At 37.9% G+C, this 24,602-nt stretch overlaps 2 protein-coding genes and 1 long non-coding RNA gene across 6 annotated transcripts in view; 2 read left to right on the top strand and 1 right to left on the bottom strand.

Annotated features, from left to right (window-relative positions):
* Window positions 1-85: 85 nt before the first annotated feature.
* LOC144079158 (phosphatidylinositol 3-kinase regulatory subunit gamma-like) lies at window positions 86-19,309 on the top strand. The gene is made up of 13 exons (XM_077607736.1): window positions 86-183; window positions 2,045-2,395; window positions 3,956-4,503; window positions 6,559-6,693; window positions 6,978-7,083; window positions 8,430-8,528; window positions 9,285-9,465; window positions 10,802-10,924; window positions 11,014-11,156; window positions 12,334-12,510; window positions 12,810-12,878; window positions 14,061-14,222; window positions 14,316-19,309. The coding sequence occupies exons 3-13, from the start codon at window positions 4,272-4,274 to the stop codon at window positions 14,503-14,505; spliced, it is 1,617 nt and encodes a 538-aa protein (XP_077463862.1). The 5' UTR covers window positions 86-183; window positions 2,045-2,395; window positions 3,956-4,271; the 3' UTR covers window positions 14,506-19,309.
* Window positions 19,310-20,540: 1,231 nt separating this feature from the next.
* Window positions 20,541-24,602, top strand: part of LOC144079161 (peptidyl-prolyl cis-trans isomerase FKBP3-like) — a 139,843-nt gene continuing 135,781 nt past the window's right edge. Inside the window, exons 1-7 of one of the 4 annotated variants that reach the window (XR_013301443.1) lie at window positions 20,541-20,637; window positions 20,803-20,940; window positions 21,133-21,233; window positions 21,817-21,904; window positions 21,987-22,101; window positions 22,196-22,422; window positions 22,496-22,614. Coding sequence is in view for 1 of the 4 variants with exons in the window: in XM_077607748.1 (XP_077463874.1) it covers window positions 21,038-21,053; window positions 21,133-21,233 (117 nt within the window). In the remaining 3 variants the exon portion in view is untranslated. The other 3 variants (XR_013301441.1, XR_013301442.1, XM_077607748.1) reach the window with 3 other exon arrangements.
* On the bottom strand, window positions 22,659-23,927 carry LOC144079163 (uncharacterized). Its single transcript, XR_013301445.1, has 5 exons — window positions 23,699-23,927; window positions 23,261-23,352; window positions 23,072-23,177; window positions 22,936-22,977; window positions 22,659-22,743 (listed from the first exon to the last, which is right to left on the bottom strand). It is a non-coding gene; the product is annotated as an uncharacterized LOC144079163 (long non-coding RNA).

Here is a 24,602-nt window from a genome sequence, read left to right on the forward strand (position 1 = left end):
ACCTGTCCATGTGATTGCCCATTGATTTCACCTGTCGTCTGCCTCTTGTGTGACCCAAGTGTTTTTGATTATCTCGTCAACCCATGTCTGTCTAGGTAAACCCTATGTGTTTGTCAGTCCCCGTCAGATGGTCTGCGTTGTTATGTCCCGTGATTCTCCTTTTCCCCACGTCCTCCTCGTCAGGTTTGATTTTTTAATTTCATTCCAAAGTCTTTGTTATTTTCTGAATATTCCGCAATAGTTATTTAAGTTTTTGTTAGTGCACGCCACTATCTGTCCTTGTTTGCTCTCCACGTTTGGGTCCTACAATGCTAAATCGTGACAATCGTGCTGAGAGCACAACACCAGTACTGTTACTAGTGTCATATTGGGAGCGTTTAAAGAAGAATCCAAGACCAGTAAGGAGTTCCTTACCATCACCATGACTAAATGAGATTTTTATTTATTTATTTTTAAAACAGCCAATCGTTAGTTTGAACAAGAAACACATAACATATCAATCCCAACTGATACACATCGAGGAAACTTTTTCATCAAATAAAGTGTATAATGAGACAAATATTCTTAAATTTCCCATCTTTACTCATTTTTTAAAAATCAATATCCTAGGACAGGGGTGTCAGACTCTGGTTTGTTCGTGGGCCGCGTTAACGTCAACTCGATTTCATGTGGGCCGGACCATTTTAGATAAACTTAGATATACTTTTTTATAAATGGATTAAAAGAACTGGATTAAAAGCCCTGAATATTCAGGTTTTTATAGATCTAAAACAATGTTTATTTTAGCTTTTTTTAAAATATATTTTTAGATTTTACAAAATGATTTTTGAACTAAAAACACAGAAAAAACGATTAAAAATTACAATTATTGATTTAAAGGGGGAATCAGGAAATTTAATATACATCTATACTCTTCATTTCAATTTGATCCTAAAACAGAAAGTCGGCACTCATGATTTACTTTCCCGGGCCACACAAAATGATGCGGTGGGCCAGATTTGGCCCCCGGGCCGCCACTTTGACACGTGCCTGAGGAAAAGCATGGATGTCCAAAATAGTTTTTTTCACTTAATTGTAAATACAAATATTTGACTGTTTTCCCATTCAAATTGCTAATACACAAAATTATAGGATATACTATGACCTGCAATATTAGCTGGCCAATTGTCTCTCAAGGCGGTAAAGTGCATTTTTGCTCCTTGGTTAAATTGATACAGAGACCAGAATAACTCGATTAGATTAAATGTTTTGGAAAAAAGTGGATAAAAAGCAAGCATTTTTTACAAGGAAAATAGTGAACATCTATTTATCCAAATTTTAAAAAAGCAGTAACAAACCATTAGAAATGACAGCTCCAATATTTTTGGAAATGGATCATTCTATTGAACAAAGTAAAAAATGGTATCTTCTTGATAAAATGTGCTGTCCCGGATACCAGCAGGAGAAAAAGAATTCTGGAGGCTGTCTCCTCTTTTGTCTCCGATGACCTAACGATTTTTTTAACCACTTCCTTCCACACCGCTTCTTTCATTATGTTGATCTGTGAAGTGGAACGTAACGCCGTAGAGAGGTCAGGGGCTCCCACTGCCTAGATACATACAGTCTAATATTAGAACATTTCCTTGATTTGTTCGCAGCATCTCTGCTGCCTCCTAAGCACATGGCAACAAGCCGGCCAATAGAATTTCAGGAGCCCACTAAGCATCTCGCTCTGTATAGCAACAGTGGCATCCTCCCTTTATTTATTTATTTTAGAGCTTTTTTTTTTCTCCTCTTCTCCAAGCAACTCATTCTCATGCTTCTGACTCCCGCTGAGCTGACACACTATGCTTTTCAACTGGGAAAAGAGTTCCAGTAAGATGAGAAAAGGGCAGTGCGGCATTTATCTTTCTCTCACTTTTCAAATACTAACATCCTTCTTCCTTTAAAACCCTTTGGGGTTCCATTTTTTTTTATTTTTTGTGTTTTTTTTTGGATCAAGTCTGAAATGTCAGGATTTTTAACTCTCCCCCCGGAAAAGTTTAGTTTTCCTTCTTCTTTTCAGGCATTTCAAAGAATTAAGAAAAGTGGGCAAAACGCTGGGAAAGGCTGGTGGAACACGAGGACGTTAAATGTCTCGGTGGAGTAGGTGAGACGAGTCCGGGAGGAATGACATCGTGGGAAGAAGTTGTCTTGATACGGGACATACAAACACCGAGAGGAGACATTTTTTAAAGATGGAGGATACAGGAGGAGAGGCGCTACAGGATAGGAGGAGCGGAAGGACATGAGATGGCGTGAGGACCCAAGCCGGTGGTTGGTTTGATCGGAGCCACGTGTGCGTCCGGCAACGACTCTTTGGCGCTTCATGGATGTCGACGAAACGCTTGCTTCCTCTCCCGACGATCTGGACCAGGTAAGTGGGTATTCTTGTCCCCAAAGCAATGACAGTTACATTTTTGATGGCAAATGGGGGATCTGCTCCAAAAAGTTGCGATTTGAGAACTTCTCCGTCAATTTTGCAGTCACCGCGTACAAGTGGCGTTAGGATGAGCACGAAGGCTTCATGCAAATATGGCGAATGTCAACCGTCCCGTCTGTAGAAACCATTCCATCCTTGGTCCATTTTAGCTACTCGGTTAAGTCATTCCTGCCAAATGTAGTTATTTCCTATTTCAATTGCATTTTTTTTTCTTTTTTGGTTGGTTGGGTCAATTTCCATCGATCTTTTTATGGAATGAGTACGTCATAAAAAAATGGGTTTCCTGAACAACCATGCTTGGTTCAAGTCGGTTTTCATCAAAAAACATCTTAACTGCATGTCAAATTTTTGGCTTCCCAGCTGCCATTCAAAATACAAATACTACATCGTTAGGTGATGGTAAGAACAGGGTCATTACTAAATCGGGATTCAACTGGGCCCAAGAAAGGGTCTTTGAAAACTGCGTCATGGCCATATTTCAAATTCTCAATGTATTTGTTGTGCGATCGACGTTCGTCCGTAAAAATGGACGCAAAAGCTGTGAGCAAATGCGAAGTATATTTGACGTCAAAAAGCAAATAAAATTTTGAAAAACAGTCGCTGTATAAATACAGATTAAGAAATTCAGTGACCTGGTTAAGGGTTGTTGTCATTATTTGTGGATTCACTGTTGTTGTTTTTTCAAATTCAAGTCAAAATCTATTTTTTTGAACAATTTAATCCTACTATGATTTCATCGTATAGAATTGTTATAAAAAATAACTGCATATGCGAATGTAGTTCTTGTTTTACGTCAAAGCAAAACGAAAACCCAACACGTCAAATCGGTTTGCTACTTATTAGAAACGGTAGAGCATTATAAATTGCTGACTAATTCCCGAAGCTTGGGAAAAGATTTCATGGTATTCCCATGATATTTATCATCTATTTTTGAAATGCCGCATGATGAGTTGGAGATTTGTGATCCCGCGATATTAGTCTTATATTGGAGAATCCAAAAAATAATTCAATCTTTGCCGTCATGTTCTCATTTTGATATTAAAAATTCAACAATATTACATCTCATTCACCGTGGCACTAATTTTTCTTTGACTACTGCGTCAAGAGGCTCAAATGACATGAATAAAATGTGTTATTTTATCGAAGCTACACGCATAAAATGTTCCGGGGGGATTAATATAGGAATATCAGTTTTGATGAAGGGAGAAAATAACAACAGCTTTTTTTTCCGCAAGGAAAGGCATTTCCACAATGATACAATTAAAATGAAGGATCCCTTTTATTAACATTAAAAGCAAAAATGGGGTTACATCAATTATGAGCCAAAGCATGACTTTATACAAAGTATAGTATGACATATATTAACAATTTGTACACACTGTTAGGTATATACTGTGAAGGAAATAAAAAAAAATGCAAAAAATGTATTCCCTTCTCCTAAATGTACCGTTTATATGACGTTGATTTAATTATTGTGCTTTTCCTTTTTTACAGGCTATTCATCGGTCACTTTAGGGCCACTTTGCAACTGATATCCCAAAATAAATAAGCCAAATGGAAAGCGAAGGATCAAGCTCTACCGACAATGTGGCTCTGCTCAAAAATGTGGTTTGACAAAGAATTTGGGCAGAAAAAGGAGCACTACATCGTTGACAAATAGCATCCATGAAATCCGCACCGTCACCCTCTCCTTTATCGGCCATGAGTGTCACTGGAAGCTGATAACATGTGATCAACGGCACTGAGGCACCCAGCATCTTGCTGCTGTCACCCTGCAATAAAACCTAGCCGTCTGTCTTTCTCGGGGAAAATGGCAGAGGCGGGTTTGCGGCTCCGGATGGAGGACAAGCTCCAGGCTGCAGATTTTCCGACATCACAGTTCAAATCTCTCAATCTGTTGGACGAGAAGGCCAACCCAACGGGTGATGAACCTCCACTCCATTCTGCAGGGCCTCTGATGACGTCATCCTCACGCAGCCAATCGCAATGCGAGACCGAAATACCTTCAGCTTCAAAATCTAATCCGTCACCAACAGATCAAGGTAAAAAAAAAAAAATAACAATGCCAGAAAGTGACGCATAAAGCTGATCAATTTCAGTGGAGTTTGTATTTTAGAAAGGAATAGGATACTTTATTAATGCTGAAGGAAATGTATAATTAGTGCATACCTATGCAACATTTTATGTGTTTTAAAGCTATTCGGAGGAAATTAAAACAAAAAAGGGAGGAGGGGTCTTAGAGTTTCTTACAGCTTGGCTACTATTGTTTTGGATTATGTATTAGTTTTTTTATCAGTGCAAAAGTGCAAATTATCTCGATTAAAGAGACTCCATCATAGATTAATTTGCCATAATCTTCAACACGCATTGTTATATTTGGCGGGAGGGTTCATTTTGGCAAAGGAGGAACATATTCAACATATTTGTCAGGAAATAGATCATTCAAATGGTTATTATATTGAATATTATAATAATTGTTATATGCTTGTTATGTTTTTGTTGTTATGCTATACTATAACACACACATGATTGTCAGTTTCGTTCCGCTCTAGGTTAGGTTAGGTTAGGTTAGAACTTTATTTCATCCCGTATTCGGGAAATTTCTTGGTTGCAGTAGCAAGACAGACACAAGACACACAAGACATTGTAGACCTAGGTAAAAAACTAAATACCAAATTGCAATTTAAAAAAAAGACAAAAGCAGCAAAAACACAAAACGAGCAAGAGCGGACGGAGCTACCGTTAGCGGGTGCCACTTGAGCAGCGCCATCTTGGTTGCGGTAGCAAAAACGGATGCAGACACAAGAAAAGACGTTGTAGAGTTGGATAAAACTGGCAGAACTTTTTGAAGTGCTGACATCAAATTACAGGAAAAAGAAAATGTGAACTGTCTTAATTAACTAAAGACATTAATATTCCCACTAAATACAAATATTTGACTAAAAAAAAAATCACTTTTTAACCACTTTATCCTCCCGAGGGTCGCGGGGGGTGCTGTAGACTATCCCAGCTAACTACAGCCACCAGGCAGGGGACACCCTGAATTGGTTGCCAGCCAATTGCAGGGAACAAGGAGACAAAAACAACCATTCACGCTCACACTCATACCTAAGGGCAATTTAGAGTGTGTGGGAGGAAACTGAACACCTGAGAAAACCCACGAAGGCCTGGGGAGAACATGCAAACTCCACACAGGTGGACCAACCTGGAATTTAAACCCAGGACTCCAGAACTGCGAGGCCAACGCGCTAATCACTCATCACCGGGCCACCTCTGAAAAAATCAACGTATTAAAAATAGAACATGACAAGTGGATGAAAATGTTGGCCTACAAATATGAGCCAAAATATAATAATATAATATAACACAGAGATTTTCAACAGCTGGGATGATACAGTCAAGAATGCTCAGTGAGAGCATTCACATAGTGTTAACATTTATCAAACAGATGGATCAGGCGCTTGATGGCCAAGGTGAGGGGTCTTTTGAATAGGTTGCAGATTAATAAATTAGGGCCTTTCTAATTATAACAAGTCATCCATGATATTTTTTCATACAGCTTGGATATATCACTTAATGAATCTCTTGGCGTGCCATCAGCAAGTGTCAAAGGTGTAAAGTGTAAACTTTCATCGTGTGGTGGCCTGCGCACACATAAAGGTCACCCACGCGATACAATTTAGCGGAGAATGAAATCATTTCTTAAATAGACGCCATACATATATGGAAAGAGGCCACATTCGAGACACAATAAAAGCACAGCGGCAGCGTCCGTCTCTCGTTGTAATATGAAATCGCAATGCGGGCAGCTGTTGTTTGTGAGGCGAGGCAAGGCGAGGTTGAGCTCCAAGCAACATGATTTCTGGCGGCCCGTCTGCCCAAGCATTGAGGAGTGCCATTTCTGGTATTCTAGGAAGTCAGACAGTGTCACCTGTCAGTAGACGAGTCGAGGCAGCGTCTCGTCCGTGTCGTAGTGCGAAGCGACGTAGTCGTATCCCTGTCAGTAGCACATCGGTGGGTGTAAAACACAGATGCATGCTTAGTCCAGTATTGACAGCATGGCTAACGCTGGGTTTTTCTACATTTTGATATCGCAGTTTTCATCGAGCCAAGGATGAATGGAAATGACGGCGAGGATCGATGTCTGGAAGAGTTTCAGCAGGACCTTTCCGCCATCGAGGATTTGGACAATGATGTCTTTCAAGACTTGGAAAACATCACCAAGGACGACGGTACGCTCTTCACGCATTTTTTTTTCACTCACTAGGTCTACAATGTCTTGTGTCTGAATACGGGATGAAATTAAGTTCTAACCTAACCTAAAGCAAATATATTTTGTGTCAAAGTGAATTTAAATAATGGTACTTTGCTCAAGCTATGGAGATTTTACAACTATATATATATTTTGTCTTTCCTTTGTTTACATATGATCTTAAAATAACGACTACAAAAATATGGAGATTCCCTTAACAAATATGGAAAATTGTATTCCTAAACATTTTTTTTTTCTGGGCAGGATCGCAGCCCAATAACATCATGACTAAAGCGATGGCAGTATGTGATGCCTGTTTGGAGCAAAAGCTGTTGGTTGATGCAGAGTGGTACTGGGGTAACATTTCAAGGTGCGCACACACTCTTTTCTTCGTTTAAAATAATAAAAAAAAAAAAAAAAACATTTGAACTTGATTCGGTTTTACAGAAACTTTACAGTTCGCTTTTTTAAATGTTTTCACTGCCATCAGTGTCTATAGAAGTCAAGTAGTAACCATTTTCATTTTGAATGTTAGCAGTAAAATAAAAAATGCTTGCTTTTTTTTTTTAGATAAAACTATTACGACTTTAGACAAGTTGGGTTAATAGGCATTGATTCTGGTAAGCAGGTTATTAAACAAATGCAATATGGATTTATAATTATAATTAATGATTATATTAATAATAAAAGATGTGTTGTAGACTGCTGTCTCCAGGATTATCTACCTTTTGAAAGAAAATTGAAATTTTGATGTATTATAGTGGCAAAAAATGTAAATAAAAGCCATTATTTTCAGAATTTTCCAATATAAGGGCAGACATTTTGGCAAAAAAATGTAAATAAAAGCCATTATTTTTTGAATTTTCAGTATAGGAGGGGACATTTTATATTGCAGGTTAATATATATATATATTTTTTTAGCCAATCAAATGTAAGTATCCAAGATTGTGCACATCCTCATTATGCGATTAATTAATTTCAGTCTCATCCAATTTGTATTACAAAATGGCTTCAATATTTTTAACAGGGTTCTAAGATATTTGTGGTTTAAATACTTTCAGCGACCGCAGTGTGTAAATATATTTGACCGTAAAGTATACCTGGTCAAATAAAGATTTTTTTTTTGTAAATGATCGCTTGGCTACAGTCAAAATTGATCAACGGTCTCTCTTTTTCAGGGACAGTGAATTCAATAGCTCATATATAGTAGTAACACAAATACTGTAAAAACAAACAAAACATAGTTACATTCACAGTAAAATAAGGGTTTCCAAAATGTTGCCATTTAAAAAAAATGTAATAGTACATTTTACAATTGATTTTTGTAGATGTATTTTTTTAACTGAAAATCGTAGAAAAAAAATATAGGACAATATATATTACAATTGATATGTAAACAGTCTTGTTGAGGGTTACATCATGTCAGACCTTTTCGCATTGCCAGTCCGGGTTCAAACCCACACTATTATTTTAGAAGTCTAATGTGTTATCTACTGAGCTAGCACAGTCCAGCTGGAAGTAGAGTTGAAAAAATTGGAAAATAGGACTCCCTGGGAGCTCAGAAGAGTGCTCATTGGCAGTCAAAGCTAGACTGTGCTATTGGCTCAGTAGTCAGCACACTTGACTGCCACAGTTGGAGAAGAGGCAGAACAAGAAAGGAAGAACTGTGATGAATTATTTTTATCTGAATGAATTAATTGCTGTGTTGTTGATCAGAGATGACGTGAATGGAATGATGCGAAACACACCCGATGGTACATTCTTGGTCCGTGACGCCTCCAGCAAGGTCAAAGGAGAATATACACTGACATTGAGGTAAAGATTTCTAGTCCTCTTTGTTATTAAGACCAACCGTATGTATACATGTACATCTATGTGTATGTATGTATATGTATATTCTTATATATGTATGTACATCTGTGTATGTATGTATATTTATATGTATGTACATCTATGGATGTATATGTATCTATATATATTTCAGCAACACGCTTATTTATTGATTTATTTATATATTTATTTAATTATTTAATTATTACCTATATATTTATGTCTAAAATGTCTTTTCCTCTATATCTGTATTCTCATCCTGTTGCTATTGTGACAGTGAAATTTCCCGAATACGGGATGAATAAAGTTATCTAATCTAATTTATACACTTTATTAGGATATATACTTTGTTATATTCCATACAGTAAAATGATCTATTTCAGGGGATTTGACTGATTTGATATTTCTAATACTGCTTGTTTCTGTATGAAATGTTTGCTCTAGTTAGATCTAAATAAATCAATACCTTTTCATACAGAGGGAAGTTAATATTATATTAATAGTGTAGTGTAAATGTATCGTATACTAATTACACTGTTTTCAAGAGAGCGTAATCATAATTTTCAACAAAAATGATAAAATTTGCTCAGTCATAGTCATCCTGTTGTTACAACCGTTTTTACGTTGTTTGTGGGGACATTTCAAAATTGGGCTATCTTAAGGTAGGCATTTCTGCACTGATACTGTTTTCAGATTTCTCAATGAGGAAATTACCAATGTTGATGTACTTGATTTTTGCAGGAAAAATGGCACCAATAGACTGATCAAGATCTTCCATCATGAGGGGAGGTATGGCTTCTCTGAGCCATTGACCTTCTCTTCTGTAGTGGACCTTATTCAGTATTATCAGAACAAGTCCCTGGCCCAGTATAATTCTAAACTGGACACACGGTTGCTCTTTCCGATCTCCAAATATATGCAGGTAAGTCTGTGGTTTGCATCATAATTCATTCATGCATATTCCGTGCCACTTATCTTTAAAAGGGTTGTGGGGGGTGCTAGAGCCTAGCAGACACCCTTAATTGGTTGCAAGCCAATCGCAGTGAATTGGATTATAATGCACTGTTTGCTTTATTCTTGAAATTGTTTCTTTTTTTTTCTCCAGAATTAGAGCCAGGGAGAATAAATAATCTAGAGGGAAACAAATGCAAGTCAATGATGACTTATTGGCGCCTGTGTTGCCTGTGTTGCACCCTGCATTTAATCTTAAAACACAGGGAGATAAAATCAGAACAGTGATCTGTTGTTATTTTTTCAATCCAACTTTGCTGTTATGAGACAACTCTCCCGTGTTCCAAGCTATGTGCAACAAGGCATCAGTAATCGAACACCGATACTCTCTTTAACATGTCACACTTGCTATGTGGATCAAGGCATCAACAATCGAACACCGATAAACACTCAATCCAAACCAGCCGCACATCCTCAACACGCGATCACCAATAAATCAAACACTCTAGCATGTTACACCTGTATCTTACGATTTAGCCTGTAGTGTTTTATATCACACTCCTACTTCATTTTCCTATTATCTATGTCTCTTGCAGTCTTACTTTTCATTCGTGTTAAATATCTTGCCATGTTTTCTCTTGGGGGTTCATTCAAACCACTCCATACTCTCCCACTCTGTGTTGTTTGTGCACATGTTAGCTACATAACAAAGAGCTAACGGATTCTTCAGATTAGCATAGATTTTCAGTCATTCATATTCCCAAATTTCCCGACTTCCTAAAATTGTTTTCTTTAGCTTTGAAATAAGCACACGCAAAATAAATGAATGTTGGTGTGTTCCACTTTGCACATTAAATTTCATTAAATTTCAATGTGATTTGAAGCATCCAGGGTGGTCCGGTGGATACGTGGTTAGCGCGTCGGCCTCACGGTGGGGGACCTGGGTTCAAATCCAGGTCTTGTCCATCTGTGTGGAGTTTGCATGTTCTCCCTGGGCCTGCGTGGGTTTCCTCCGGGTGCTCCGGTTTCCTCCCACATTCCAAAAACATGCAGTGTGAATGTTTTTTGTCTCCTTGTGCGCTGCGATTGGCTGGCCACCAATTCAGGGTGTCCCCCGCCTCTGGCCCCAAGTCAGCTGGGATGGGCTCCAGCACCCCCTGCAACCCTAGTTTGGATAAAGTGGTTCAGAAAATGAGATGAGATGAAGCATCCACTGATTGCATGAAATGTTAAAATGCCGTTGAAATATGATATCCCAAAACTGAAAATGAACTCAATGAATAACATTTTTGTTGGCATTTCTGCAGCAGGCTGTGATGGAACTTAACATTGAGGCAGTTGGAGAGCGCCTCAAGGTATTTCAGGACCAATATGAAGAGAAGAGCAAAGAGTATGACCGTCTCTATAAGGAGCTGAACCAAACATCCCAGGTACAGTTGTACTTTTTGTAATAACACAATAGAACGATGAGAGTATGAGGAAATTGTCGACCCAATGGAAAATATTCTCTCTTGTGTAGGAACTGCAGACTAAACGGATGGCCATTGAGGCTTTTAGCGAGATCATTCGCATTTTCGAAGAGGAGTGTCAAACGCAGGAACGCTATAGCAAGGAATATATCGACATGTTTTTCAAATTAGACAACAACATGGAGACTGACAAGTATGGAAATAAAAGCTTGCTTTATAATACGATGTCATTTACATTTACTCAGCCTGAATGATGTTAATGCCTGTACACAATCATTTGTAGATTTGAGTTTCATGTCATTTTAGAGCTTTTTATAGACTATTTGCTAGTATGTCGGATCCTGATTTTTTTTTTCCACTTCTGATCCGATACATATTTTGGAAAATATGTTTTGCCGTCATTGATCTGATGCTCATATTTTTAGACTAGTAAAAATATTACCAAAAAAAATGCCACCAGTAAATGATAAATGATTTATTTTTATGTCTTAAAGTAAGATTTGCTGGTATCACCTCAGGAAATGCTCTGTTTACAAATATTACATGATACTCTGTTATTGTGATTGGTTTCTTAAAGAGAAATAGTCCCACTCAGCCAACATGTTTTTGATCTACAGCAGAGGTCTCCAAACTGGTCCTGGAGGGCCGCTGTGGGTGCAGGTTTTTGTTCCAACCGATCCAACACAAACAGTTTAACTAATGAGGTTTCTGCTGAAAAAAGAAGCACCGGACTGCAATCCAGTGATTGCACTTCTAGGATACTAGATTGGTGGAAAGGTTTCCTCTTACCGGTTGGAACGAAAACCTGCGAACCTGACGACCAAACGTCCGCTCGACCAAACGTCCGCTCGACCAAACGTCCGCTCGACCAAACGTCCGCTCGACCAAACGTCCGCTCGACCAAACGTCCGCTCGACCAAACGTCCGCTCGACCAAACGTCCGCTCGACCAAACGTCCGCTCGACCAAACGTCCGCTCGACCAAACGTCCGCTCGACCAAACGTCCGCTCGACCAAACGTCCGCTCGACCAAACGTCCGCTCGACCAAACGTCCGCTCGACCAAACGTCCGCTCGACCAAACGTCCGCTCGACCAAACGTCCGCTCGACCAAACGTCCGCTCGACCAAACGTCCGCTCGACCAAACGTCCGCTCGACCAAACGTCCGCTCGACCAAACGTCCGCTCGACCAAACGTCCGCTCGACCAAACGTCCGCTCGACCAAACGTCCGCTCGACCAAACGTCCGCTCGACCAAACGTCCGCTCGACCAAACGTCCGCTCGACCAAACGTCCGGTCACGTAGGAAAATGAACACCATGACAGAAATCTAAATCTTTCTTAAGAATGCTATTCTCCTGCCTGTTTTCAGGATGCAAAACAGTTCTGATGAGTTGCAATCAAGAGTGGAGGAAATACACAACAGCAAAATCAAGTTGGAGGAGGAATTAAGGAGTAAGGTGTTGGCCCACATGGAGGTTGACAAAAAAATTCATCACTTGAAGCCAGACCTCGTGCACCTCCGTAGGATCAGAGATCAATATTTGTTGTAGGTTTCACTTTCTTTCTTTCTGGTTCATTCCAATGTAAGTTGCGAAAGGAGAAATGCTGAAAATTACAGATTTAGACAGATTTGTGAACAGTATTTATGGGAAACGGCCAAATTTTAGATCTTAGCAAGTCCAACTTGCAAAAAAAAAGTATCCTGCTCATATTGTTATTCAGTTGAAACGGTAGGAGAGTAAAAGAAGGTTAGACCGGCTTCTGTATGATGTAAAGCAAATAGGTTGCGTACTGTCCTCGTGTGTTTAATCAAGCAAAATACAGCAACTTTGCTCTCTGTTACAGCTGGCTCTCTCAGCAAGGCACCAGGCAGAGCCAGATTGATGACTGGCTTGGTGTGCGGAATGAAGAAGAGTGAGTTTCATTATTTATCCAGAATGGATGCCTTTGAAATAACATTCGCAATCCTTTTGACATGGGGTGAATAATCAGTGACATTGCCGCCACTAAAATACTATATTATCTAAAACTCCATCCAACTCCTGGGGAAAAACAAATGGGACACCTCATTGGCTGAGCCGGGCGGCCTGATAACGATCACCCTCCTTTTTTTGATGATTTGACTCAAACCTGAATTATTTAGGTGCATATTTGAGTAATACAAGCACATTGGAAAAACAATAATCAGCAATGTACATATTTTGAATTAAATGCTTTTATTGTCATTACACATGAATAATGAGATTTAATGCTTGGCCACAAAGTGCACAAATAACAACCAGACAAATAAATAATCAATAAATAATAGCAATAAGTAAGAAATAAATATATATTCAACATAAGTAGTCAACAACATAAATAAGTAGGGAAGTGCACAAATACAAACAACAAACAAATGAACAGTATTTATGGGAAATGGCCTATTGTGTATGTACAAATACATTTTAAAAAATGCTAGAATAAAATCAATATCTGTCCTGCTTAAGGTGGCATGGTGAGGGAGTGGTTATCACGTCCGCCTCATAGTTGTGAGATCGAGGGTTCAATCTCGGGTGGGTTCCTATGTAAAAGTTGAATGTTTTCTCTGTGCCTGTGTGGGTTTTCACCGGGTACCACAGTTTGCATAATCCATCAATAATCTCTGGTGTAGGAAACGTGTACGTTTGGGAAAAAAAAGAAACATCTATGCTGCATTTGTTTTTTTGGTCATCCATTTGGCTTCTGTTATCCTCATGACATGAGACAGTATCTCGACCAATGAGATGTACAGAATTTGCCAGGATGTTTTTTAAACGCTCCCTACCAGTATTCTTTCATTCTACAAATTGGACACTAGGATCATAAATTCTGGGTAATGTCACGAAAATTGTAAACAATGTGTACCATCACATACAGAAGAAAAAACACTGCATTTCTATAGATGTCTATAGATTCATCAAGAGCCAAGTGTGCAAAATACAGAGATTTCCCTTTCCCCGCAAAAGGAATTTGAGCATTAAAGAGGTCACCAAAGGTTAAGCTATTAAAGTAGGTCTGACAAATTAAAAACTCACAGATGATAATGTGTTCCAACACGACCCTTGTACTTTCCCCTAGCCCGTACACTCTAGCAGACGATCCTCACCATGAGGAGACGACTTGGTATGCTGGAGGCATGACCCGGAGGGAGGCAGAGGAGCTTCTGAAAGGCAAACGCGATGGAACCTTCCTGATCAGAGACAGCCAAAGTCAAAGAGGGTCCTTCGCCTGCTCTGTTGTGTGAGTATCTGTCTATTTCGGTTGGAATTCTGTTGGATGCCATTATTGGTAAAGATTCAGCTTCCAAAAGGTGACAGCTTTCCTCCCGCACAGTGCGGACGGCCACGTAAAGCACTGCGTGATCAGCAGGACATCCACGGGGTACGGTTTCGCCGAGCCCTACAACCTGTATTCGTCACTCCGAGAGCTGGTTGTCCACTATCGCCACACGTCCCTGATCCAACATAACCAGCAGCTGAATGTAACCCTGGCATGGCCTGCTCTCAGCCAGCAGCCCAGCTGAGAAACCACCAGCATGTCACACTGTAGCACTTTCAACGCTTCACTGTAAGAGCACCCCGAAAAAAAGCAGAACACTTTCAACCAGCTCAAACAAAACAAAAAAATATATATATAACAAAAAAACATCAGCAAACAGACAAAATAGTTTTATAATGTTTTTTATCCGAAAAATCTCATAATATCAAACCTGTATGATGTCAGATCAAAAGACAAAATGACCCCTAAAACATTATTTTCAATGTCCCATTACATGTTCTTTTTTTTTGCAACATCGACATTAAAAAAAAAAGAATTTAATACTTTAGAGCACATGTGTCAAAGTGGCGGCCCGGGGGCCAAATCTGGCCCCCCGCATCATTTTGTGTGGCCCGGGAAAGTAAATCATGAGTGCCGACTTTCTGTTTTAGGATCAAATTCAAATGAAGAGTATAGATGTATATTAAATTTCCTGATTTTCCCCCTTTGAAATCAATAATTGTAATTTTTTAATCCATTTTTTCTGTGTTTTTAGTTCAAAAATCATTTTGTAAAATCTATATATATATATTAAAAAGCTAAAATAAACATTGATTTAGATCTTTAAAAAACAGAATATTCAGGGCTTTTAATGCAGTTCTTTTAATCCATTTATATAAAAAAAATTCTAAATATTATATCTAAAATGGTCCGGCCCACATCAAATCGAGTTGACGTTAAAGCGGCCCGTGAACCAACCCGAGTCTGACACCATTACTTTAGAGTGAAGACTAAAATTGGCTGCCATGTTGTCGCTCGTTTGCCAGTTATATTGATTAATATTCCTGGAGCTCCATTGATCATCTGATTTAACAAATTCTGATTAATTGTCAGTGAAAGCATTGTTTTTTGTTTAAATTCTATTCATTCATCTTTCATACCATTTCTCCTCATAAAGGTCGTGGGGTTGCTATTAAATATGGGCAGTTATTTTCTCGCCATTAAAATATTCCTCCCAAAAAACAAATTCGTTTTCCTAAATCTTCAAATCAAAATCAGGAATATTTTCATTTCCAAATGACAACAACCTGAAAGAGATCAGATAGTGGATGGCTCTATTCTATGAATATATTTTGTGGCTTTCCTTTTAATACCGTGCTTTCTCAAAGCCACAGTAGCATTTTCAGTTTTTAACAATTTCACAATATACTACAAAGTTTGAAATTTAGATAATATGACACATGTGTAAAGGTGTCCTTTACAAGTGACAGGCCCAGTAATAGCTCTATTAATTGATGTATCTATAATAATGATCAATCATTAGATTTCTTTCACTCACAAAGTTTATTTGACATACTCAATGAAATCACTGTGGATTAGAGTCATTTTAACTCGTAACTTTTTTTCAGAGGCATTTAAAAAATAACTGTTCTTGGTCATGCTGTGTTTTTTCCATTTTGGCCACGTTCATGTGATAAGTTTTTTTTTAGATTAAATTTGATGATCCTCACCGTCATATACAGTAAATAGGGTTTTGTCTTTTGGCATCTGTTCTAAATACATGTTGATATAAATTAACAGATTCCTTGCATTGCGCGTTCTAAATCATAAGTGAATTGGAAAAAAAACGTATTTTTAAGTTATGCCTGTGTGTGTAAAAATATCATTTCCCTCATAGAATGAATAGATCATACAGTTTACTATACATCAGTTAAGAACATAATTTAGTGTGGGGGAAAAAATGTTGTCATTACGGCACTGTGATGAGTTCAAACATAATGAAAAGGATGCTATTTGAGCTCTCAGAATAATATAATGATTACAAATGACAAAATCCTCATATGCTATATAGAAAATGTCCTTTAAGATTGTGACTGATTCTAAAGCATCTGCATTTATAGAACCATTTACAAAGATTTGGACCGGCAAAACTAATCCAGAAAATCTTCCTGGAGGAATTCATGGATTAAAAGTGCCTTTGGGTGGTTTTGTATATTGCAATTTGCACAGAAAAGCACAACACAAAGTTTATTGGCAGTATTGGAAAGTTTGCTTTGAACTCTGCCACCATTTCTGCAATTTCAGGAAGCGTTTGCATTTCCTTTTCTGTCGACGAGCAGAATTCAACTCCAATAACGTTGATGGATGCAGAATAGCAGCGTCGTGATCCATTTATTTTGTTTTTGTGAGGTACAATCAAATCAAAAGTGGTCCGTGCTAAGGATTCTTAGTCTATGTAAATGTGTTTACATTTTAGATCTGTCCAGGTCCTGTGAGTCCTGGATGGGTTTACTCTCTTTGATTGTGCTCTTGGAGGTGGATTGGTGCTCATTCAATAAGGGTAACGCCGAATCTCTCAAAATTATTTTTATAGTAAGATACTAACACCGTAAAGACGTCTATGGGGTGGTGATTTGTTGTTGTGCGTCACCCTCACCACGTCCTGTTGTCATGTTTTTAGAGCAGGATGTTTTTAAATTACACAGTTTGTGCTGGTCTGTGTTGGACTTTCAGGATGCTCTGCTTGAGAACAGAATTTAAGAGTGCTCAGTAACTCTTGAATCTGTTGGAAAATGTTAGATTTGCTTGTCTGTGGGGGTCAGGAATCCATCTATTTCCCCACAAACTCCCTTCATAATTCTAAGGTTTTTTAAAAAGTTATGTTAGTCCCAATTAATGCCATAACAATAGCCATTTTTACACGAAGGGGAAAATGACATCGTATTCTTGTAACAGAATTTGCTATATTTTTTAAAGGATTAATGTTATAAGAGTCCAATCAAAATAAAAAAATAAAGTCAATGTTTTTTTTTAGGGAAACAAACAATATTTTTAATAGTGAATTTCAAAAATAGAACATAGGTCTCAATTTTTAAGCAAATTTTGATCATGATTATATTCTTATAGGAATGCTTTAACTAGTTCAAAATGAAAAACTCTAATTAGAAGCCCTACATGTGAAAGAGGATAGTATCCAAATTGCTATTTTTAATTGTTTTAACCACAGGTGTCAAAGTGGCGGCCCGGGGGCCAAATCTGGCCCGCCGCATCATTTTGTGTGGCCCGGGAAAGTAAATCATGAGTGCTGACTTTCTGTTTTAGGATCAAATTAAAATGAAGAGTACAGATGTATATTAAATTTCCTGATTTTCTCCCTTTTTAAATCAATAATTGTAATTTTTTAATCCATTTTTCTGTGTTTTTAGTTCAAAAATCATTTTGTAAAATCTAAAAATACTGAAAATTCAGGGCTTTTAATCCATTTATTAAAAAAAATCTAAATATTATATCTAACATGAAATCGAGTTGACGTTAACGCGGCCCACAAACCAACCCGAGTCTGAAACCCCTGATTTAAACCCACTAAAAATGACAGTGCTCATTGCACTGCCATTTTGTCACAATCTGCAATACTTGCATCTAATTGGCTTCTATTTATGTTTTTCAACCACTTTTACACATTGGAAAATTCAACTCTATCTATTTTCCAGTTATTATTTGATTTTTATTCTATTTTACCGGGATTCACGCAATCCCCCAAGGTTAAAAAAATAAGTCATTTTATTAATTACCAATTGTAGGTCATTTTGAATGACCCAATTGACCCTCAGTTTGAGAACTGGGGGTCTTGCACGCGACATACCCACTCTGTTAGTCTATTGGGTGTCCTTATGTTCATGTTTCTGTTCCACAAATTATACATAGTATGTTTTAAATAGACAAATGCTTGATGAAGGAAGATATATGTTTTTGCTGAGGAGCTCAAAACAAGGAGGAGCAAATATTTTGCACTAATGCATCTAAATTGATGTAGATGATGATGATGGTGGGTGCGTTCATGCCATCGTGTCATGTTGTCTCGGGATAAAGCAAGTCGGTTTCTGATGGTGCTACTGACTGCATTTGGTGGTGTCATTCATGACTGACTGAGGCGGTGTTAGTAATTTAATTATTTTATGCAAATAACTTTGTATTTGTGTGCTCCCTCTTTACGTTAGTGTTGTGTCTTTTACTTTAACTGTTTCATCCGAAAGCATAATTCATTGCACCTAAAATGATCACTTTCCTTTTTTTTGCAGCGACTTCACACACACAAGTAGATGTTCGCCGACTAAAGTCATTTAAAAAGGAAAGCCATTGAAATGTTCTTTGAAATACCTCGGATTTTCTAGCAGGTTAAATAAAAAAATACTCAGGCCTCCAAATTTGATTTTTGTTACATAAAATGATGAAAGATAGGGTCATGTTTTAAGGGGTGAAAAAAAAACATTTGTAAAAAGGCTACAGTTGTATTGACAAGGCCTCTTGTGGGAGTACAGCAATTATTTTCATTAATTCCACTAAAAAATGTGAGCCAGTTAACTATCATGTCAACAAAACTAAATATATTTAAGACCTTATTTGTCAAGAAAATGTCCCGTGAGTTTTATCCTTTGAGAGAGTTTTATTTCACTTTGAGCTGTGCATATATGATCAAAATACCTCTTTCTTGTTTCTGTAGTACACAACAAAGTAGTTGCTGATTTTGTGACCTTGGCTTGTTGCTGTTGTGACGGTAAGAGTTTGTCCCTCTGCTTTAATCCAAATCCTTTAGCTGCACTTGATAGTTTATTGCTGTGAAGACAAAATATGTTCATGTAAATGTTTGTTTGATGATGCAAAGACACTGTGCGTTGTGTCGCTGTAGCTTATCTTAGTTCTTAGGAGTCAGTCATGGGAAGAAATGTGCTGGTTTATAGACGTTTTAGTTGGTGTAAAACTCTTGTCCTTCTTTGCCTTCTTACAGAGTAACCCTATGTCCATGTAAGCACTTTAATTACCAAATAAAGACAAAGACTTGTGGGTCTCTAGCTTGTCAATTGGATTATTTCAAAATGTTTTGTTGCCACCAATCACTAGATATACCTCAAAGAACATTCGTGTAACAGAAAACCAGATATTATTTCACAATAGTGAAGGAGCAGTCTAAGCCATTTGATAATTTATTTATGAGCCCTGATATGGACATTTAAAAATTGGACTACAAGGAAGTATACTTAAATACATCCCGAGAAAATACCCAACCAATTTCATTATGAAAAACGGTGTAAGCGTAGTAACTTTATTTGTCTTTTTTTTTAATGAGAAAAAAAACCTAAATATACATGGTCTTTTTCACAAAAAATAGTCAGGTTTTTTTATTTTTTATTTTTTAAAGAAAAGATAAAGCCTCATTATATATGGTCCACCACTCTACTTTTATTTTTTGGAATGAAAAAAAAGCCTTACTATACATGGTATTATTTTTAAACAAATAAGCCTTACTATATATGGTCTGCTTTTTTATGATTAGTATTTTTTTTAATTTTTTTTACAAATAAAAAGCCTTAATATACATGAGCTATCTTTTTTATATGTAAAATAGCTTTAAAAAGATAACTTCATTTAAAGTTTTATTTTAAATCTTGTTTGTTGAGAGATAATGCTGAAATAGTGACAAGAGTTGTTTTTCTCCTCGTGCCCTGCGATTGGCTGGCCGACAATTTAGGGTGTCCCCCACCTGGATTTTGTGTACAAATAAAAAGGATTTTTGGTGAGTAAAATTTAGCTATATTCCTAAATAATATTTCAATTGTATGAGGTTATTATTGATGCTTTTTATGTGTCACAGCTGTAGCTGCAGTAAAGGTTTTATAGCCATAAAATAGTTGGATTGATTCAGACGTAGCAATACTGAAAGTGTAGATGTGAGAAAAAATAGACGCAAAAATACATTGTTTTCATAATAACATGTATTAGTCTAATACACGTTAGTATTCCATACCTGTCAACTTATACGTTTTTCCCGTATTTTATACGTTTTTTGATCATTTCAAATTGTGTACGCCGTATAACAACTTTTGTACGGGATTTTTTTTTAAGTACGTTTTTTGTAAAACGGATCTCGTTTTACGCATTTCGGCTCTAATCCGGATCGTCTCGGTCACTGGAAAACGTCATCGTCAACTGCTAATATTGTCATGCTTTAAGCATGATATGCGCACACGCATTCCCCTTTCACACGAAACAGGAAATGATTAATGATCATTTCCTGTTTCGTTATTTAAGCAGCTATGAGTCATAGCGCTTGGGTCCGAATACATTCACGGTCGCGTCACGACAACGCGGCGCGACCATAACACTTTTACGTCCACCCTATGTGAGTAAATATGTGCCGCGTTGCATTTGTACGGTTTTCTATTGCTTAATACGGGGAATTCCAATCATTAATACGGGGAGGAATTGGCCAAGGTTGACAGGTATGGTATTCTGAAAACAATGTCTTTTTTTCGTGTCTGTCTTTAATGCGCATGACCGAGGTCAGAGTTCAACTGGCCGCCATACTTCAAAATGGCGGATGAGGCAGCATTCAGTAAGGCAGTGGACTGCACAGAAGCTCAGAAGTGACGATTTACAGAAGAAAGACCTGATAAAGTTCTTACAGGACAATGCAGCACGTTCGGTAAATTGTCATTTGGGGATTTATAAGCCCCAGTTCTCATTTTAAGAGTGCTTTTTGCCGGGAGCATGCTAAGTTGGAGTGATGTGGCACCACATGGATGGAGACCTCAAAATGTTTGCAAACAATTTGGCTACATTGCGTTACCTATAGTGCTTTATGTTTAACCAGAAATCATTCCATTGTGTTTTTCAGTTCCTCGACGATCACAGACAGCTGGGAAACATCAAGAATGTGGCCCAAACGACCAAAAAGGAACCGCTTGTCGACGCCATAACGAGCTGTTTGTTAGCAAAGTGAGTCCTTTTTTAAATACTAGTTTCTATTTTCTCTGTCCGTTTAATCATTAAATATCAGCCTTCAGTATTCAAGGCATTGCTCAATTAGCTTTTTTATTTTGAATTATGCTACATTTAAATTTTGAATGAAAACACACGAACTGCTTTGGTGTTTATTTTTAATAGTAAGACACCCGTGTGGTTAACGCGCACCCACACAAGTGCCATCAGCGGAGGTGTAAGGAATAAACGGTACACTTGTAGAATGACTATACCTTTACCGTGGGCTTGGACCTTTTTATTTTTTAGTTTTAAATGTGGTTTTGACAAAGCCTAAGTGAGATATTCATTCAACAATAGCCCAGGAGTCATTTTTGACTCAAGTTTAAGCATAAGGCAAAATAACCATTTTTCCTCAGTGCAAGTAGAGAAAAACGGATGCAATGATGACTTTGGGGATATATATTTTTTAAATTAATGGATTTGAAATGATTCACTGAAAAACATCCAGGATGAAATAACATGGGAAATGAATGTTGGTCATTTGTGCATCAAAATGGTTAAATGACCAATTACATAATCATGCTGTGATGTTTTGTAGAGTTTTAAAGCCACGGAGATGGAAGAGGTTACAAAGCAGGTGAAAGCTGAAAAAAAATTGAGAAGACAAGGCAGAAGTTGTGGATGAGGTAGGATCAAGTGTTTCAACTTATTTTATTTCTTATTTTCATGTCGTGTACTAAATCTACTCTTTATCTTGCTTCTCTTCAGGGTCCATCCAAGTTTACCAAATCAACGCTAAAGAAAGGGTGAAATGGTAGTCTTTGACGCAAACGTCCCCTCAGAGCAGGGGTCTTCAACTCTAGTCCTCGAGGTCCCCTGTCCAGTATGTTTTCCATATCTCCCACCACATCTAAATCAAATGATCAACTAATCAGCAGGAGCTTGATCACTATCATTTGTTTTTGCTGTGTTGGAAGACATGGGAAATAGACTGGCTAGAGGCCCTCATTGACTGGAGTTGGAGGTTCCCGTTATAGAGACTCTTATTTCTGAGTCTCTCTGTAGCAGTCAAAAAGAAAACCAAGCCACAGCTTCAAAGTCATCAGAGAGGTGTGTTTAATATCCTTTTATTTTCCCTCCTGTGGGATGAAGGTCTGCTGACTGAGTAAAGGAGAGATGACACTATGGGAAGAAGCTTTTCCTGGTAAATCTCTGATAGAAAATACCTAACTTAGTACAAATTTGTCATGTTTGTGACTTGTCTTTTTTCCTTCCAGAATTCCACCCAAGGGGAAGAAGCTTTTTCGTCTGGTTATTGAAGGACTGTTGCATTGCCCTACGTGAAGCTATCTTGAAAGCTGCTTATTTGTGGAAAAATAAATGGTTTTAAAGTGCATATATATCATTCTTCATTTATCTAGCAAAAATGCAAGTAACGTGGTCAGTCAAAGTTTTTATTAACAGCAAAATATTTTAACTTGCACCACATTGAAATGTTGATTAGTATGGCCAGTATTTTCTCCACCTGCAGACAAAATGACATAGTAAATTTATAAGGGGGAAAAAAGACTTAGAATAAAAACACAGGAAAATTAAAAGAAAAAAGACCATTAGGTCTGAAGGTCTTTTTTCTCCAAGTGTTTTAAAAAAAAATAAATGCTGCTCAAATCTTTTTTTGCCAACATTAAATGAAGTATAAAAATAAGAAACCGCTTACCTCTCACTTTGCCAGCATGAGCCAGAGAACTCTGGACTTTACCTATATAGAAGGGAGGGGAAGTAAATCACAAGTTACATTCAGTGAAACATGTTTTAATTTGGATGAATTCTTTGATATTCTACAATAAACTAACCTCAGAAGACTGCCAGAGTTCAGAGACACCACATGATGCAAGAGGCATCATCTTCAAGTGGGCAACCTGGGAAGATCACCTGGTCCTCCAGAGTCTGGACATGGGCCTGATGTGTGCAAAAAAGCAAAAGTTAGCATATATAGAGATCCAACAGAAAGGCTTGGGTGATTTTTTTTTAATTAGTTTTACCTTGATCTGTCTGGCCCAGTCTCCTCTCCTGTAACCTCAAGGGTGTCCGTCCGTGTTGTGGGCAGGTAGGAAGAACTGCACCTTGATGCTTGCTACTAAACAGGGAAAAGTTTATTTAACCAAGCTATTTGGGAGTTGTCAAACAATGACAGGAAAGACAAATTAATAAACAATCAAGATAAAGAATGAAAATAAGTTATTGAGCGCTGCGTGCTATTTTCCCCCTTTCCAGAGAAGGCGATTAAATATACAGACTGATGTTAACTGCTAGGAAAAAGTTGGGTTAACATTTTTTTGTATAAATGATTTTTTTTGTGTGAAAACAGAACAATTACAAATTGGAAACGAGTGTTTCACTCGCAGTGAAAACGATCAACAGTGTAGATACAACACACGAGGAACGAAGTCACTGGATGTCATTTTTGAGTGATCCTTTACCCAGCAAACTATGCGTTGATGTCTCGGCTTTGTTTGATTAAATTAAAAGTCTTTCTAAATGACTCAATAATGTAGAGAACGCGACGCTAATGCTAAGATAGCATGTGACCACACGCGGCACACAGCCAGTGGGGAGCCCAAACTTAAATTGTCGACGGTGTGTTCAACCGGGCATTAAACTAACAGACTTGTTGGCGTTTTTGGTTCAATCGATTCCTAAAAGATGTCCCGTTAGCGTGATAAAAATGCACTTAGGCCAGTAAATTGCTCTACGACGCCTTACCTCAACGTGCTAGTCGGCCGTCAGTATGGAAATGGCTGTTGGAGAAGACGAGGCACTGCGCATGTGCTGAATTTAGGGCAGCTGCCTCGGCAATCGCCGTAACCACGCCCATGTTGTCCCACCATATTGAATGTCAATTCAATGTCCATGTTTTGAAGATGACGTAGATTAGTCGTGATTTTTGTCGTCTAAATGCTATAAACAGTATGTGTTAGTACACCAATTTTACCTTAGTATTTTACATCAACTCACCTTTATTCCAGGCCACCTGACTCCATTAAACGTCTAACATTTGAAACGCAAAGAATGCTTCTTTGTATTGTATAGTACAATAACTCAGTGGTGGACCATCAGGGTCAGCAACGTCTTCTCTGCTGGCCTAAAAAATATCTTAATCACAGACTGATGTTAATTATATTTAGCCATGAATGCTTATTAAATAATTCCAAATGGTCTATCTGCGTCCTTTCATTGCTTTCCCCCTGGTTGCACTGCTTCCAGATGTGTGTTTTGATATTTAAGCATTTAACCAATCACATTTCAGCCATTATTTGTTGGGTCAGAAATCCACCTGGGGGACTTCACATTTAGTTCTGCAGGCCCTGTAGCATAAAATAAGCA

This window comes from Stigmatopora argus, chromosome 8, assembly GCF_051989625.1.
Source record: "Stigmatopora argus isolate UIUO_Sarg chromosome 8, RoL_Sarg_1.0, whole genome shotgun sequence".
Lineage (NCBI taxonomy): Eukaryota > Metazoa > Chordata > Actinopteri > Syngnathiformes > Syngnathidae > Stigmatopora > Stigmatopora argus.

Bases quoted from the DNA above. Each gene is read 5' to 3' on its own strand.
- LOC144079158 (XM_077607736.1), top strand. From the start codon at position 4,272: ATGGCAGAGGCGGGTTTGCGGCTCCGGATGGAGGACAAGCTCCAGGCT. The intron at 4,504-6,558 runs GTAAAAAAAAAA...TTGATATCGCAG, and splicing joins TCCGTCACCAACAGATCAAG to TTTTCATCGAGCCAAGGATG. The intron at 12,879-14,060 runs GTGAGTTTCATT...ACTTTCCCCTAG, and splicing joins GGTGTGCGGAATGAAGAAGA to CCCGTACACTCTAGCAGACG.